The sequence below is a fragment of the Eumetopias jubatus genome, unplaced genomic scaffold (assembly GCF_037043125.1).
Source record: "Eumetopias jubatus isolate StellerSeaLion01/CBP00866 unplaced genomic scaffold, mEumJub1_p1.0 scaffold_10, whole genome shotgun sequence".
In the NCBI taxonomy this organism is placed as follows: domain Eukaryota; kingdom Metazoa; phylum Chordata; class Mammalia; order Carnivora; family Otariidae; genus Eumetopias; species Eumetopias jubatus.
The window spans coordinates 38388120-38404237 of NW_028274816.1; the positions used below are offsets into that span (position 1 = coordinate 38388120).

The window sequence follows — 16118 nt, forward strand, 5'->3', positions numbered from 1 at the left end:
ATTCAAGTCTAAGAAATCAAGCAAAGGGCAAGTCACGTGTGTGCTGCTAACACAGCAAGGTCAGACACACCTAGGGCTCCGCATCTCCAATGCACATCAATACAAAGCAATCCCGAGAGAGAAGCCTTTCCAATGTACCAGTTAAAGACAAATTATGATAAATTACATCTGCACTTCCTGCAAAATTACGTGTTTTTTTAAGGATCTTAAGGAAATAGATAATAAAGAAAATCTCCTCTTACTTGCCAGCCCTAAAGATGACGAAAATGGGTTTTAGGGTAAATTAAATTCATCTTGTTTTTTTCCCCTTCTGCAAAAAAAAAAAAAAAAAAAAAGTACGTGCATTACACATGTGGGGGCACCTTGTCACATTACTGATGATGCTTAAACTGAAACATCTTTATAATAGTGTTTTCTAGGGAAACTAGTTTGCATGCCTGTACTGAAATGCACAGAAGTCACACTACTGTGCAAATACAACCTTCAGCAAGACATGTTTTACAAGTCTAGTTATTTCAAATAATCCGCCCCATTCAAATATTTTTAATAGATTATCTATGAGTAAAAACAATATACAGCTCTACATCAAAGTAAGAAAAAGATTTAAAAAAAGTTTCTTGGCTACAGAAATAAGGAATAAAGTGGTTCACTTGGGAATTAGCAACAGGATCTTATAATTCCAACTCAAAAGTTTCAGTCTCATCCAAGTTAAATTTCCAAATTCCTTCTATTTCATAACTGTTTTTTTTGTTTTGTTTTGTTTTGTTTTTATTTGAGAGAGAGAGAGAGAGACAGTGAGAGAGGGAACACAAGCAGGGGGAGTGGGAGAGGGAGAAGCAGGCTTCCCGCTGAGCAGGGAGCCCGATGCGGGGCTCAATCCCAGGACCCTGGGACCATGACCTGAGCCGAAGGCAGACGCCTAACGACTGAGCCACCCAGGCGCCCCTACTTCATAACTGTTAAGTGAGTGAAAGGGAAAGCAGTAAGAAAGGGATCTAATCGCGGTCACGGATCGTGCCAAATTTCTCCAAGAACTGATTTTTATTAAGGTCACTGTCAGTTAAAGCTGATCTCAGAATAAACACACTGTACTCTAAAATGTCCTGCAGCAGAAGAAAAAAATTTGCCAGAAGATACCCACAAAATGTACATTCACCTCAAAACATAACACAAAAATAACACATTCAGGGCCCAGTAAGGAGATCTTAAAGAGTTTACGTTTTAAAAAGTCTAAGCACTAATGAAATGACTTCCTACGATATCCTAAAATACGGATTCTTCTTATGGAAAAGCCATCAAGGCATGGGCTGGACCAGCCGGCAGCTCCTCACGACAGGCCTGGCCGACTGGGCAGGAAAGTGAGGTCACTGGGCTGGAAGCTTCCCTACCCAGCAAGCTTACCCACCTCGGCCCTCTCCTGAGTGATTAAACTTGCATATTTGGGAAATTAAACAATAAAACTAAAACAACGTTAAATGTACACATATTCATGCACACATACACACAGCGGTTTGGAAGTTCCTGTTGAAACCGACAGCTGGGCCTCACAAAGACAAAGCACGGCCGCACCGCTCCAGGGGCGAGGTAAGGTTGGCTTCACCAGCACCTCGCTCTCACCCGTCCCACGAGGCTGTATGCCGCCCAGGCACTTGGGTCTGCTTATTGTTGCATTAACTGGAATCAAGTCACATCTGGAAAACCCTAAGTTCCCCACTCTCCCTCCAAATGCCAAAAAAAAGCCCATCAGAATCCAAAGTAACAGACTCGGAACAGATTTGACAGCAGCTTCAGCTTTGTGAAAGTGGGGGTCCAAAAAACGCATGAGGCCACCAGGACCAGAGAAAACCCAAACCATGGGACATCGTCAGGAAAGGCAAATTGGTCTTTTTTGTCACCGTATCCCAGCCCCAGAAGGGTGCCTCGAATGTACAAGATGCCTCCCATCTCCTGAGGGAGCAACCCAGGACCCCCGCCATGCCTGCTCCCAGGGACTGAGACAGAGCCAGGACTCAGACGGAGGCTGACACTTCCTGCAGCTCCAACGGACCACTGTGGAATTCTGCTTATCTCACGAAGAAAGGTCTCTTACACGTTAACCTCTCTCCGAAACTACTTACTGCTCATTAATGCACTAGACTGATAAGAACACAGAGGATATTTTTATCCATCAACTGTTTTCTATTTCAGGGGAGAACCCCTTTTGTTTCACATGAGTTTTAGTGACTACTTTGGGAGAAACCATCCAGGGATCAAGAAGACGTGATCTGACGACGGCCACCTCCTCGTCACCTGTCCCTGCAGTTCTCAGCGGCCCCCTCCCACTGGTGGTGGCATCCTCACGGTCTAGGCACAGCTGTGTGACTGCGTCCTCCTCCCAGAAAACGGGGTGCCAAGAGGAGCAGCGAGTCACTGAAGCCTGCACACATCCGGCCAAACACACCCAGCAGGCACCAGCGCCCTTTCCTCTCTCTCACTGGGCTGTGTTCTCATAGAAAAGCCACCTAAACTCTCAAATTACACACTAAAATCAACTTCACCCCCCAGAACTCCAGAATCTAGAAGACAAAGAATGGTGTACATGCAGGCTTCCTCTTTCCACCCCCTATGCCTCAGTTAAAGAGAAGATAAAGAACATGACCTCTGACATCACACTGAACAAGTCTATAAAAAGGAAGGCTTTAGGTCACAGAATTCAATGTCGTAGAATTTGGACTGTAATGACCTTCAGGCCAAAGACTTTACAACCAATTTTCTGTTCCCTGTGGCTCTGATTCATTGTGAAATTCAGAGAAAGCGGCGAACCAACCTTAACTACAAAGATATTATTAAGTCCCAGACTAGGAAAGTCCTCCTAAGGCATGCATATGAATCAGAGCCTGCTGAGCACTCTGGCAAAATAACTGCATTTAAAAATCACAAAGACTTTTACACTTATTCTTCAAGACCACAATTAATAACTGTGATTAAGGGCGCCTGGGTGGCTCAGTTGGTTAAGTGACTGCCTTCGCTCAGGTCATGATCTCGGGGTCCTGGGATCGAGTCCCGCGTCGGGCTCCCTGCTCCGCGGGAAGCCTGCTTCTCCCTCTCCCACTCCCCCTGCTTGTGTTCCCTCTCTCGCTGTTGTCTCTGTCAAATAAATAAACAAAATCTTTTAAAAAAAATAACTGTGATTAAAATGGATAAGAAAACAAACTCGGGAGAAGCCCCTGAGCCCACATCACGTGACATGGGCCCAGAGTGGGACTGCTCCATCAGAACGTGAGCATTCTTGGGGTCCAGGAATCCAAGGAGTTGTCTGGGAGGGCTGGGGACATGGACAGATCATGGCTGGGACAAGACAGGACTCGTCCTCAGCTTGGAGGGCTGGGGCAGATCATGCATTCTCAAGAACTAGGGCAGTCTCTGGTGAACAGATCAAACTTCAAGATCCCATTATTTAGGACACCTGGGTGGCTCAATGGGTTAAGCATGTGCCTTCAGCTCAGGTCATGATCCCAGAGTCCTGGGATTGAGTCCCGCGTCCGGCTCTCTGCTCAGGAAACTGTGCTCACTCTCTCTCTGCCAAATAAATAAATAAAATCTTTAAAAGAAAAAAAAAGATCCATTACTTATTAAAATCAAAGCTTACTAAGATCGTACTGCTAAACCTGCAAGTACATTCTTCTTTTCTAAAAGACAAACCAGTCCAAATGCCTGCCAGGCTCTATGTGCCGTTCAGACAGGGGAGGCCTCCTCGCAGACCCAGTTTCAGATCAGCAGGCTACCCGTGAGGAGAGAACCCGAGAAAGGATCCCACGTACTGCGGAGGGATGCTTCACTTGCACCACGACAGGCTCGTACAATCTTTTTTCTCCATGCTGAAAACGTATCACTCATTCAAATTATTTTTTGTGCCCTGACACTGTTCCCAGTCTGGGGTTAGGACAATGAACACAAAAAACTAAGGGCCCGTCCTCGTGGAGTTACAGAACTGGACAGGGGCAGCAGCTCTGACAGAGCTCCCCAGGGAAGCAGAAACCAGCCGACAACAGGCTGACTTCAGCACCCTTCATTATCTCTGGTTATGACCCATGTCGTGCCTCAATGACTACCCTGGAACATTCCGTTTCTCCCGAGGAATTCCTCTCGCTAGCCACCAGGTCTGGATCCTACGGGAGCCTCTCACTCCGATGGAGGAGGAGTATCCTGCCACGCGGCTGCTGTGTGCTAGGCACCACACAAAGTAGATTTACCTAGATTCTTTCCCATGCTCTTCAGGCCACCTGGAGAAGGTGTGCCTCTCCGTCTCATAAGTGAAGACATTGAAGAGCAAGAAGCTTAGCAATGCGTTCAAGTCAGTGACAGCAAGTGGGACCATGTGTAAGCCCCCCTGCCTTCTCTACCAGGCCACCTGTCGTCTACCAACTCCACGAGCACACAACAGACCCTCACAGGAAAAGAAGGCGGAGGGTCAACACGGACACATACCTGGTGAGCACAGCGCCTTGGAGGTGGATTGGGGATCTCCATTTTGGTCCAGGAGTCCTTCCTGATATTGTAGATGTATAGTTCATTATACATAAATGTCTGCAAAAAGGAAGAGGGACTTCGTGTCATCAATGAAACCTCCATGCAAGTGACAGTAGTGGAAAGCAGGATCTCAATCACTAGCTTTCCCCAGGAAACAGGTTTCCTAAAGCCATGTAAATCATACCAATGCAGGAAGCCTGTGGCTGGGCCCCTCGGATCCTTTGGGATAATGACAAAGAAAAAAACTGTCTGCCCACCATGCCTCTTAGCACGTAAGGTACCAATACCCTTTGCTGCTTGGCAAGTCATCTCTCAAAGTCAAGCCTGGTTCTTAAAGGATGAGAATTCAGAGTGGGAGATGAACAAGTTAAGTCAAACTCACAGGGATCCTCAGCATGGAGGGAAGGCAAACTCAGGCTTTTCTAAATGTTTCATACACAATTCTGAAACACAAGTCTATTTGGTCTGCTCAAAAATGAAAATTAGCTCTACAATTTATCAGCACTTTCTTCCACTATTCAAACAACTGAAACCCATCATGAGCATATGAATAATCAAGCCAAGTGAGCAGTGTGCTGGTCGATCTCAAGCAGGCGGTAAGAGCTGTGAGTCTAAAGCTCACTGAAGGATCCTGGTGGCTTCTCAAGGACAAGGTCGCATGCCAGTCCTACAGGCCCAGGAGGTGGGACCAATGCATATTTGATATCATGGCTTTAAACTAATTTTATTCAAAATGAGACCCATGAAAATTTGAGGAGAAAAGAAAAAAATATATACTTTACTTTTTGGCCATTGAAATATTCACCTCCGAAAAGGATTAATTCGTCTTTCTCAGGATGAGCAGAGAGAGAGGCATGTAACCTATAAGAGACAGAAGCAACAGTTCAACACACAATCCAGCCACGTGGCGCCCAGCTGAGAGCTGGCCTCCTTTCCACCAGAGGGCTGTATCAGCTCCCCAGACTTCTGTCAAAGACAAGCCTGGCGCTGGGAACTTAGCTAAGGCCCCTAACCCTTAAAATCACTCACAGCCAGAACACCAGGACGGCCCTGGACCTGGGTGACTCACACAGCATTTGGGTAAAAACGATCAGGCAGTGGGAAGTCTAAGTGCTCCTAATTTAAGGGCCACATTTCCCACAGCTAACTTATTTTTACAGGTCTATCCTCTTAAATCACAGTCAAAACTGTTTATAGGGATGCCTGGGTGGCTCAGTCGTTAAGCATCTGACTTCAGCTCAGGTCATGATCCCAGGGTCCTTGGGATCGAGCCCTGCATTGGGCTCCCTGTCAGCGGGAAGCCTGCTTCTCCCTCTCCCTGCCTCTCCCCACTGGTCATGCTCTCTCTCACTCTGCACTCTCTCTCCAGTAAATAAATAAATCTTTCACTGTTTAAAAAGTCCAGTACTTAAACATTCCAGTATGTATCCAGATAGCTTACACTAAAAAACACAAATAGCTTCCTACTTATATCACACATGAGGACAAAAGACCAGCTAAAAGGAAACTATAAATACACGTGGCCCATCTCAGCAGAAAGTAAGACAGTGATGGGGGTGGGAGGGCGAGACAAACAATCACTGGAAAATCCCCTTCTTTCAAAATCCCTCATGCGGCCTTCCTCAGGGGGCAGGCTGTAACAGTAATTTCAGAAGATACTTCATAAAGGAAGACAAAGGTTTCAATGTCAGATAAGTTTGAGAAATCAGACAACTCTCTTTTTCTCTTGGGGATTTACTGTACACAAAAACATTCTATAGGTTTAGAAAGTTTGCCATAAAGAAACCAATGTTATAAAATAGGACTATGCTGGGGCATCTGGGCGCTCAGTGGGTTGAGCGTCTGACTCTTAATTTCAGCTCAGGTCATGATCTCAGGGTTGTGAGATCAAGCCCTGGGGTCGGTGTGGAGTCTGCTTGAGATTCTCTCTCTCTCTCCCCCTCTGCCCCTCTCCCCGCTCATGCTCTCTCTCCCTAAAATAAATAAATAAATCTTAAAAAAAAAATTGGACTATACTGTGGAAAACAGTCTCACAGTTAAACAAAGAATTAGCACATGACCCAGCAGTTCCACTCCTAGGTACGTGCCAAAGAAACCGGTAAACAGGGACTCGAAGAAACACCTGCATGCCCACGTTCATTACAGCATTACTCACAGGGGCCCAAAGGTGGAAACCCAAGGGTCTATCGACAAGATGAATACGGTGCATCCATACAATGGAATATTAATCCGTCTTAAAAAGGAATGGAGTTCAGGTTCATGCTACAACATGCATGAACCTTAAGGTTATGCTAAGCGAAAGAAGCCAGACACAAAAGGACAGCCGTTGTGAGACTTCACTTATGCGACTTCACTCATCTAGAAGAGGCAAATCAAACACCAGGAAGTAGTGGTCACCAGGGGCCAAGAGGAGGGGCATGGGGAGTGACAGCTCACGGGTCCAGAGCACCGTGAATGTAAGGAATCCCAGTGAACAGCACAGTTAAAAATGGTTAAAATGGGAAATTCTATGTTAGATATATATTACCACAGTTTCTTAAAAATTTCAAAAGGAAACCATGTTTCCCAAAGTTAACCCCAAATTTTTTTTCCACTTAACACCTATTAAAATTTTCTATGGAAAATTAACAAGCACAGCTAGGAAACAGTAATCCAAGTCAGGCCCAGAGCCCCCACAGGGTCCCCTCAGGGTCCCTGCCCTCCACACCGGCTACACGCACCCCTTCCGTCATGCACCTGGTCTATGGTCCTTGCTTCCCCATTAAATTGTATCGCAGCCAATACCTGGGAATACATACACTCACAAAACTTGGTAATTTTCATGGTTTTTTCCTATAATATGATGGAGAAGGATGGGGGGAGAAGTTACTAAGGTTACTGACTGAAAGATCTCATCATATCTCAGCCCCATCAGAAAGCATTCCCAGCTGACCAGGGAAGAGCCAAGGTTCCTAATTATATCCTAACATTAAATCTGGCTTTTTGGGCACATTATTTTAGGGAAGTTTTTAAACGTCACCAAAAGGTGGGGGGGAGGGTGATGGGGGGAAATCAATCCACATTCAGAATGGCTTCCCTCAGGGGTGCTGTAGGTACGAAGCATTCACGATCTCAAGGACTCACTTGCTTTAACCATTCCAAGGACAATGTGTGTCTACCACATGTGTAACTTCTGTGTCCCCCGGGATAACACGCCAAATACGGGGGGGGGGAAGTACATCCGCTTCCTGATGTCTCTTACGTGAAGACAGGGACAACTCGCAACCCCAGGAGCTGCTGGATAGCACTCTGCGTCACCCTGTTCTGCACAGGGGCCACCATGTTGTCCCCCCGTCTCTGGACAGGGGAAACTAAACCCCGTGTCTGAGGCGGTGGGATTTGGGCATCAGAGGCACGACTGGCACCCCCCTCCTGACATGCTGGACCCGGGCCTCCACCCGGGCTGGTGGCAGCTCTAGTAAGATTAATCTCATTTCTGTGGCACCCGGGTGGCTCAGTCGTTAAGCGTCTGCCTCCGGCTCAGGTCATGATCCCAGGGTCCTGGGACTAAGCCCCGCATAGGGCTCCCTGCTCAGCGGGACGCCTGCTTCTCCCTCTCCCACTCCCCCTGTTTGTGTTCCCTCTCTCACTGTCTCTCTCTCTCTGTCAAATAAATAAATAAAATCTTAAAAAAAAAAAATTAATCTCATTTCTGACAGCAACACTAGTAAGATTAATTTTTATTCTGAGGGAAAGGAAGCGAATCATTTCTCGACCAAACCAGTCTCGTGTGCTTGTGAAGTTAATGCATTTCCCCTTCTCTGAAGGCGGTATCTTTTCTAGGGTCATTTGGCCTTTCCTGATTCCTAACTCAATGCATTCAGGGTTTTCCCTCTAGCCTGTTAGTAGCAAATACAAGAATTAGAGGGCCCTAAATCAACTTTTAACACACCTGGAATTCAGAAGCTGAGAGGACAGCAATTGACACAGAAGAGTAAGAAAGAGGAAAACCAAGGCCTGCTCGTTTTGGCTCATTCCAAGTATCTGAAATCCTACAGAAGACTCTGGAGTTCTTCAAGTAATTTACAAATTCATTTAAAATGGCTTACACACGTTTATGTTTGAAAATCACACTTGTCGTTACTAACAGCAACAAAAGACTGTAATCTGAAGTTCTACGCCTGTGACACACACTTTTTTTTTTTAAGATTTTATTTATTTATTTGAGAGAGAGAGAGCATGAGGGGGGAGGGTCAGAGGGAGAAGCAGACTCCCTGCGGAGCAGGGAGCCCGATGTGGGACTCGATCCCGGGACTCCAGGATCATGACCTGAGCCGAAGGCAGTCGCTTAACCAACGGAGCCACCCAGGCGCCCCCTGAAAAGTTTAAAAACTGAAGAGCTCACTGGGGCAATGCTCTCGTCCATGAACTGTGATCAGTTGGACAGCTTTTGAATGGCACAATCCCTGCTGAGCAGCTGAGCCAGGGGACCTTGTTTCTGTGTTTCTTGTGACAACAGATCTGAAAAGCCTCTCTCCCATTCTTCAGAAGAAAAGTGAAAAAACCGTTTTGTGGGAGCTTATCTGGGTGGAGAACCTGGGAGGAGAGGGAGTGGTAACTTGGGCTTGGGAAGGAATGGGAATGGGTTTTAATGAGGAAAACATTCCATGTGCCTGGTTACTTATGAAAACATGGTGCCAATTTAAAGTGGTTTTCCAATGTACACAAATCCATCAGACGCTCGAATGAAGAGTCCTTGCTGGCTTACCTTGGTGAAGGTGGGGGGCACGGTGTCTCCACAATCTGAGTCTTTGTGGCATCCAGTGTCTGGAAATGGGCTATCAGAGCTTCAAGGTCTTCCTAAAGGCAAACAAGCAGTCACACCTGAGACATGTTCTTAAATCCTCTTGTGGTCAAAAACCTGCTTCAACCTTCCCACTCTGTCTGACCCGCCCGGGGTCCAGTCACATCAGGGATGAGCACATGTTCCTCCCATTTCAGGGACACAGACTCTGACACTTGCAAAAATACTCAGAGCTTGACCCTACAGGCAGTTTTCTTGGAAGTACACATAGATGCACACACTGCATGTACCATCTCATTCCAAACCCTCACACTCCCCACAAAGGGCCTCCCATTTAGACAAGCCCTCCCTGACTTCTGCCAGCACCTTCCACCACTTCTCACTGTGGCCAGGCCTGGCCGCCCCACCACATGCTCTGCAGTCTGCATAGCAGTGTCTGCGACTCCCCTGCTCTTACTCATTTTGTTTACATCGCGCTCCCACCAAAATAATAAAAGGTGAGCTCCAAGCAAGACTTGTCTGTTTAGAACTGTGCCTGCAGGCTGAGAGCTCAGCAGCTATCAGCTGCAGCTAATCTGGGTAAGAAGGTCTCTATTCTTACAACCGCAGAAACAGATTTAGAAGTTAAGGTGCCAATTTACCTGCCCAGCTGGACAGCACTAGAACCTGGTCTTCCTACTCCCAGTCCAGTCATATCCCTGCATCTACTAGTGATCACTCACACACACACACACCCAAGTGATGTGTGACCTGTGCACCATGCAGAAAATTTCCTTCCATCCTTACTCTCTTCTTGAATGCTCACTCTCCTCCCCTTGCTCATGCTGGGATCTCAGATGTGTCCCCACCTCCTTCTCCCCTGCTTCTCTCACCCCAACCCCACAGCTCTCATTCCCCAGTTCCACATTCCACAATATAGGCAGACGTCCTTCCTGAACCTAAAAACACTTCCAGACTATCCCTTTTCATTTCCCACCCCACCTCCCGGCTCCAAGCTGCAAAGGCTGCCTCAGTTCCTTACATCAGAACACCACATTCCTCGGCCTGAACAGCCACCTCCTGCAGCCCTCCACCTCCCGTGTGTGTACCCATGAGCCCCCAGGAAGCAGCCACTTTCTGGGACAGAGTGCTCCTTACTATTACGCATTTCTTTGTACTCTTACTACACGTAAACAAGTCCCTAAGTAATACGTATTATCGTTTCACATTTTTCAACTTCATGTCACCTGCATCATATTGGACATTCTCCTGCAACTTGTTTTGCTCAATGCCGCTGAATGAAGTTTGACACCCCGACTCCAATCGTGTTCACTGTGGCCGAGTTACCACTCCCTCCCCTCCCGGCTTCTCCACCCATCCTGCTGCCGCTGAACATCTGGGTCAATTCCAGTGCTTTGTTTTCACAAACACTACTGTGTTCGTTTTTGTGAAATGTCTTTGTGTAGCTGGAAGTTTCTCCAAGGTAAAGCCTTCAAGTGCATAACTGCTATGTGGCAGCTTCCACTTTTCTCGATATGGACAAACTGGGATCCAAAGGGGCTCTGCCAGTTTTCACCCTCCTGGCGGTCCACAAAAGCAATCACTATCCTGCCACTTCTATGTGAGCAGTTGCCTAAAGGCTCTCCTATCGACCAGCACATGTCTAATGCAAAACCGCTGCCTCAGGTAGGCAAGGCAAATTCCTGACCCACTGGAACTTTATGGAGACCTGGGTGAAGGGACTGACTGTTGGGAGTCACAGTTACTCCAGAGCGCCTGGCCCAGGGTCATTCACCTGAGAGATTACCTTCCTGGGGGCAAAGGGCTTCAACATGCACAGTGCGGAGGGGGCAGGAACGTGTGTGACACCCAAGTGGAGTTGTCAAGCAGGTATCACGTGAGTTCTGTGGTGGGCAGAATTCCCAGTTGTCTCCAAGATCCGCCCTCAGGGCCCCAGCCAGGAAATGAGGGGATGCACTCTCATGAGGAGGTTACATCATATGACACAGTTGACTTTAAGAAAGGGAGAGTATCCTCTATGGGCATGACCTCATCAGACGACCAGTGATCCTCAAGATCTGTTCTGAGGACTGATGAAGGCAACACGCAAAGTCCCAGGCCCCAGACCCGACAGGCCTTCTCTCCCCACAGGGGAGCCCCTGTCCTCCCCTAAGCACCGGGCTCTGCAGAGAGACGGGACACGAGTGAAAACCAGCTAACAGTTACTGAGTGCTTACTATGTGCCAAGCTCTGTTCTAAAGATGCCCCACAAATTCACTACCTTTCTGTGCCACGACCGTACCCAGGCCTGTGCAGCCACACGTGAGAAACTGAGGCACAGAGGTTGCACGGACAGGTCATGCTCCTCTGAGGCCTTCCGGCTAGCTGTGCCAGAGAGGAGATGCAAAGCCAGGCCTGTGGCTGCACAGGGAAGTGGTGAAGAACCTGACAACAGCAGAGCCCAGAGGAAGCAGAAGGAAAAGCCCGACCCCATCACTTGACAGATGAGGAAACAGAGACATGAAAGGCTTTGAAGAAAAAAGGAGCAGTGTGGAGTCAGAGCTGGGAGTTGGGAACACCTGGTCAAACTATAGCTCGGCGCCACCTCACAGCTGTGGCTCGCTTGACTTCCTCGCTATCAGCTGGGCGCGCCAAAGCTACCTAACTCACCTGGTCATGAGGACGGACGCCCAGGCAGCACAGCACACACTCGCGAAGCATCATAAATCACCCAGGTTAGGAAGCGCGCGAGCAACCGCCAACAGAAAGCAGAACCCTCCGCGCTAAACTCAGCACCGATCCATCTGCAGCCCGGGCTTGGGGGGCGGGGGCGGGGGCGGGGGCGGGGGCGGGGCAGCAGAGATGGAGACTGAGAGACCGAGAGAGACAGAAAGGAGAGACGGAGGGCGGGAGAGAGAAGACAGCGGTGCTCCCAAGAGCTGTCCTGGAAACCCCGCGCTGCACTCGCTCCCAGGGAAGCTCGCGGCTCGGAGCCGCCGTGAGGGTCATTTACCCTCTCTCTGAGGGTAAGGACAGAGGCTCGGAAGCTCAGGCCCTCGCCCCAGACCCCACCGTCGCCGAGCCACGCCCCCTCACCCGGACCCGCCAGCCCCGCCGGCCGAGGGAAGCCCGACGGGACCCGGGACCGCAGCGGCGCGCTCCGGGTGGCGGGCAGCTCGAGCGGAGGGCGCGCCGGGCCTGGCTGCCGGCCTCGCTCACCTCCTCCTTCCGCGAGCGCTTGGACACCTTCTTCTCCATCTTGGCAGCCGTCTTCTCCGCCCCGCGGCCCTTCTTCTCCTTCTGGCCCTTCTTGCCCATCGCGCCGGTCCGAGGGGGTACCAGGACTGCCGGAGGGGCGGGCAGCGGCGCGCCGGAAATACGTGCCCGCGGCGGCCGGCGCGCGGAAATGCGACACTGCCGTCCCGCCCCCGCACCACGCGCTTCCGGCCGGCGGCCCCTCCCTCCCGGGGCCTGGGGGCCCTCGGGCTGCGAGGCGCGTAGGCGAGAAGCTGTCGGCTCTCCCGCTCCCCCGGGGCCGGCCGGGGCGAGCCGCTGCTTGGCGCCCCCGCACTTAGTGACCCAGCGGGGTGACGCGGGGCGCGAGTCGCCTTCGCTTCTAACTCGGACCCTCTTAAAATTAAGTGACTGCTTCGACCTCACGCCCCAGAAAAATGTTCCCACGCCTTCCAGGGTTTACAGACTCTTAGGTGAAGACGGCCCTGCTCCCACACGAGAAGGGCGCTCAGGACGCCGTGCTAGGGACGGAGGCTCGTCGTGCGGCCCGCCGTCCTCGGAGCTCCCTCGCGCGCCGCGCCCCGGCCGACCCGCTCCTTCGTCGCCCGAGGACGGCGGAGGAGCCCCTCCGGCGCAGTCGGCTCCCCGTGCCCCGGAGGCTGAAGCAGCCTGCCCGCGCGGTGCGCTCCAGCACTCGACTGGAGCAGCCTTGGAGACGGGGAAGCTCTTTGTAGGGCGTGGAGGGCTGTGGTCCGCCCAGAGCCGAACGAAAGTCCTTCGCGTCACCTAGAAAATGCCATCTTTGGCTGGTAATCAGGGAAATAGAGCAAATTAAGGACAAGGACAGGCAACCATTTGGCAAAGGAAAGCATAAATCACGAAATGATCTAGTTTCTTTGTGAGTGAACGGACACGGGGCTCAGCCGTAAAGAAATTACCTTGGATCTATGAAAATTAGTAAGAGGAAACCTCGCTAAAACAGTGGGGAGGCTAGAAGGTCAGTTACAGGAAGGACTGTCAATGGTAGGGAACCCAGCAGAATCATTACAGGCCCCGTAAGGAAAGACGGAGTTTGCATTTTCTGCAAGAAATAGACCACCCCAGCAACTCAGCTGCTGAGAAGTCATCATTACCCTGGACCCCCTGGTTTTCTCCTATGGACTTTTGTTCCAAACAACCCCTCCTAGCTTCCTCCTCCTTCTCCAGAAAATAGCACCCCTCTCCTTTATTGGACTTGCCTGTGGTTTTGCCACAGCTTAGGTGTCCCGAGTTGCAATTCCTCTGCCATTGCTGAATAAACCCACTTTTGCTAGTAAAATAACTTTTATTTTTATGGTTAACAGATCCAATCAAATGCTAATCCCCAAAAGAGCCAGGGATGAATGCTTTTCCCACCGACTCCAGCCCTCCTCCATAAACCTAGTTATGTAAAAAGAAAAATGAAGCCTGGGAAAACTATGGGAAGTAGAGGAGGATTCAGGCTGCATCTGTGTCCAGCGCTGCTTGGAGGAGATTAGGAGACCATGTGTGATGATGAAATAAAACAAAACAAAACAAAACAAAAAACAGTTAGATGTATAGAGAAAGAAGCTACAGAATTTCACGGTCCGCTGGCTCCTGAGCCTCCAGACATAACCATCTCTGACAATGAGCTACAAAAGGCCAAGCCCTTACTATTGCCCCTGCTTTCCTTCTAGTGCAATATGACTTTAAGGACATAGCTAATCTTCTTGTACTTTTCTAAGAATATTGGATGACCTTGAGGCAATGCACTTGAAGCCAAATGGCCCTTGAGTCACAGAGCATCTGTAGGAAATACATTACAGTGGGCCCCTCTTGAGGACTGAGAAAGGGAGAGCATATTCCCTATTAAGATTTAGAAGGGTCTGGTAGATGCAGGGTTCAATGCTTTTATTACCCGAAAGAATCTTCAAGCTGAGTTGGAAGGCTCTTGGGTGATGGGTCATGGTGATTTCCGTGAGATTGAAATTCTCATTACCCAGACAGAGAAGCTAGAACATTTAAAATGAGATCAGAATCCCAGAATAGTAAAGAGATTAACTACATGGTCCTATTTTAGTGAAATCATATTTTTGATACTTTAATGGATTATCTTAACAACCAATATGTCATTAACTGTCAGTGTATCTTTTGTGTGGTCAGGCGCCCTCTGCTGTCTTCAAGTTGGAACCCAGAAGGAGAAAAAAAAATATTAACAATGGAACTAACTCATTACCCTCACCACAAATAATCAGTGTAATTGGAAAATTCTCCCATGGGCGGTATAGATGATGTGGTTCTTTGCCTGTTTCCCATCTGGAAAAATGGGACTACTTAGCCAGCCCACCTACTACACAACATTCTTGGGAGAATCAAACAAAATAACAAAAAAGCTTAGAAAAGTTTAGCAAAATACAAACTTAAGAGATTCCGTGTGCTGTGAAGTCACGAATTTGAGCTGGCTGGCAATCATTTCATGTAGCAAAATGAACAGGACCCTGCAACGCGTGAACATCGTACCAGAACACAAGATACAAAACGCAAGACCTGACCACCTGCTTCCAGGAGCTTTGGTTCTAACAAGACAGGTAAACGTGTGATGACACTCCTCATATGCTTGAAGCAAGGAATGAAGAAGGAGGGGGGAAGGAGAGGAAGGGAAATCAACATGTTGTTTCACACGTTCATCCAGTGTTCTGGACGTCGGAGGGGAAAAGGAAAATCCAGTCTTGTTGCTCCATTGGGGCTGAAAGCAAAATTCTCTCCTCTTTGGGGTTATTTATATAAAGTGTGCTGTTTAGGTTCCAAATATTTGGGGACTTTTTCGTTATTGTTTTCCAATTTATTTCATTTATCTGAGATCTCCAAGAGTTTACTGCTCTCGGTCTCCTTCTACATGCTGCTTCAGGTGCATCTTACACATTTTAATATGCTGTGTTTTGAGTTTTCATTCAGTTCAAGATACTTCCTAATTTCCCTTTTGAATTCTTCTAATATCCCTGGGTTACTTAGAAATGTGTTAGTTTCCAGATAATGTGGAGATTTTCCAAAGATCTTTCTGAAAAGTTTTGTTTTTCCTCTCACTGCTTGTATGATTTTATCTTCATTCTTATTGCCTGCAGTTTCACTACGACATATTTAGATATTAATGTCTTTTTATTTACCATGCTTGGGTTTCAGTGGGCTTCGTGGAGCTGGGGACGGCTCTACCATTTTCTCTTCAGAGGATGCTGTTCTTTCCTCTTCTCCTGGAGCTCCAGTTAAATACATGACCTCCCTTCTCAATCTCTGTGCCAGGTCTCTTCACTAATCTTCCCCGTTTTCCATTTGTTGGTCTCTCTGTGCTGCATTCTGGGTAATTCTTTCTGATTTATCTACTAGTTCATGGGTTCTTTGCTCAGCTCCATCAAATCTGTCTTTCTGACAGCCCAGGCGGTGCCCTCTGAGGCTCTCAAAACCAAAGTCAAACATGGCAACCCTTGCTCATGCCTGGAAGCAAAAGCCGTTCGCAGAACCTAGTTTCTACCCAATTATTTCGCTTTTCCTTCTGTTTGGGTTCTGATTTGGTGACACTTTACTCCTTGTTAGTTCTGAAATGCCTTTAAGAAACTCA

The 16118-nt window shown here is 48.5% G+C and overlaps 1 protein-coding gene across 2 annotated transcripts in view; it reads right to left on the minus strand.

Annotated features, from left to right (window-relative positions):
* Window positions 1-12634, minus strand: part of KLHDC4 (kelch domain containing 4) — a 51652-nt gene extending 39018 nt beyond the window's left edge. For both annotated transcript variants that reach the window (XM_028094269.2, XM_028094260.2), the window contains exons 1-4: window positions 12491-12634; window positions 9257-9348; window positions 5292-5370; window positions 4468-4566 (exon numbers count right to left, since the gene is read on the minus strand). In XM_028094269.2, coding sequence (XP_027950070.1) covers window positions 4468-4566; window positions 5292-5370; window positions 9257-9348; window positions 12491-12589 — 369 coding nt within the window. In that variant the 5' untranslated portion in view covers window positions 12590-12634. The remainder of the gene's footprint in view (window positions 1-4467; window positions 4567-5291; window positions 5371-9256; window positions 9349-12490) is intronic.
* Between the last annotated feature and the right edge of the window lie 3484 nt (window positions 12635-16118).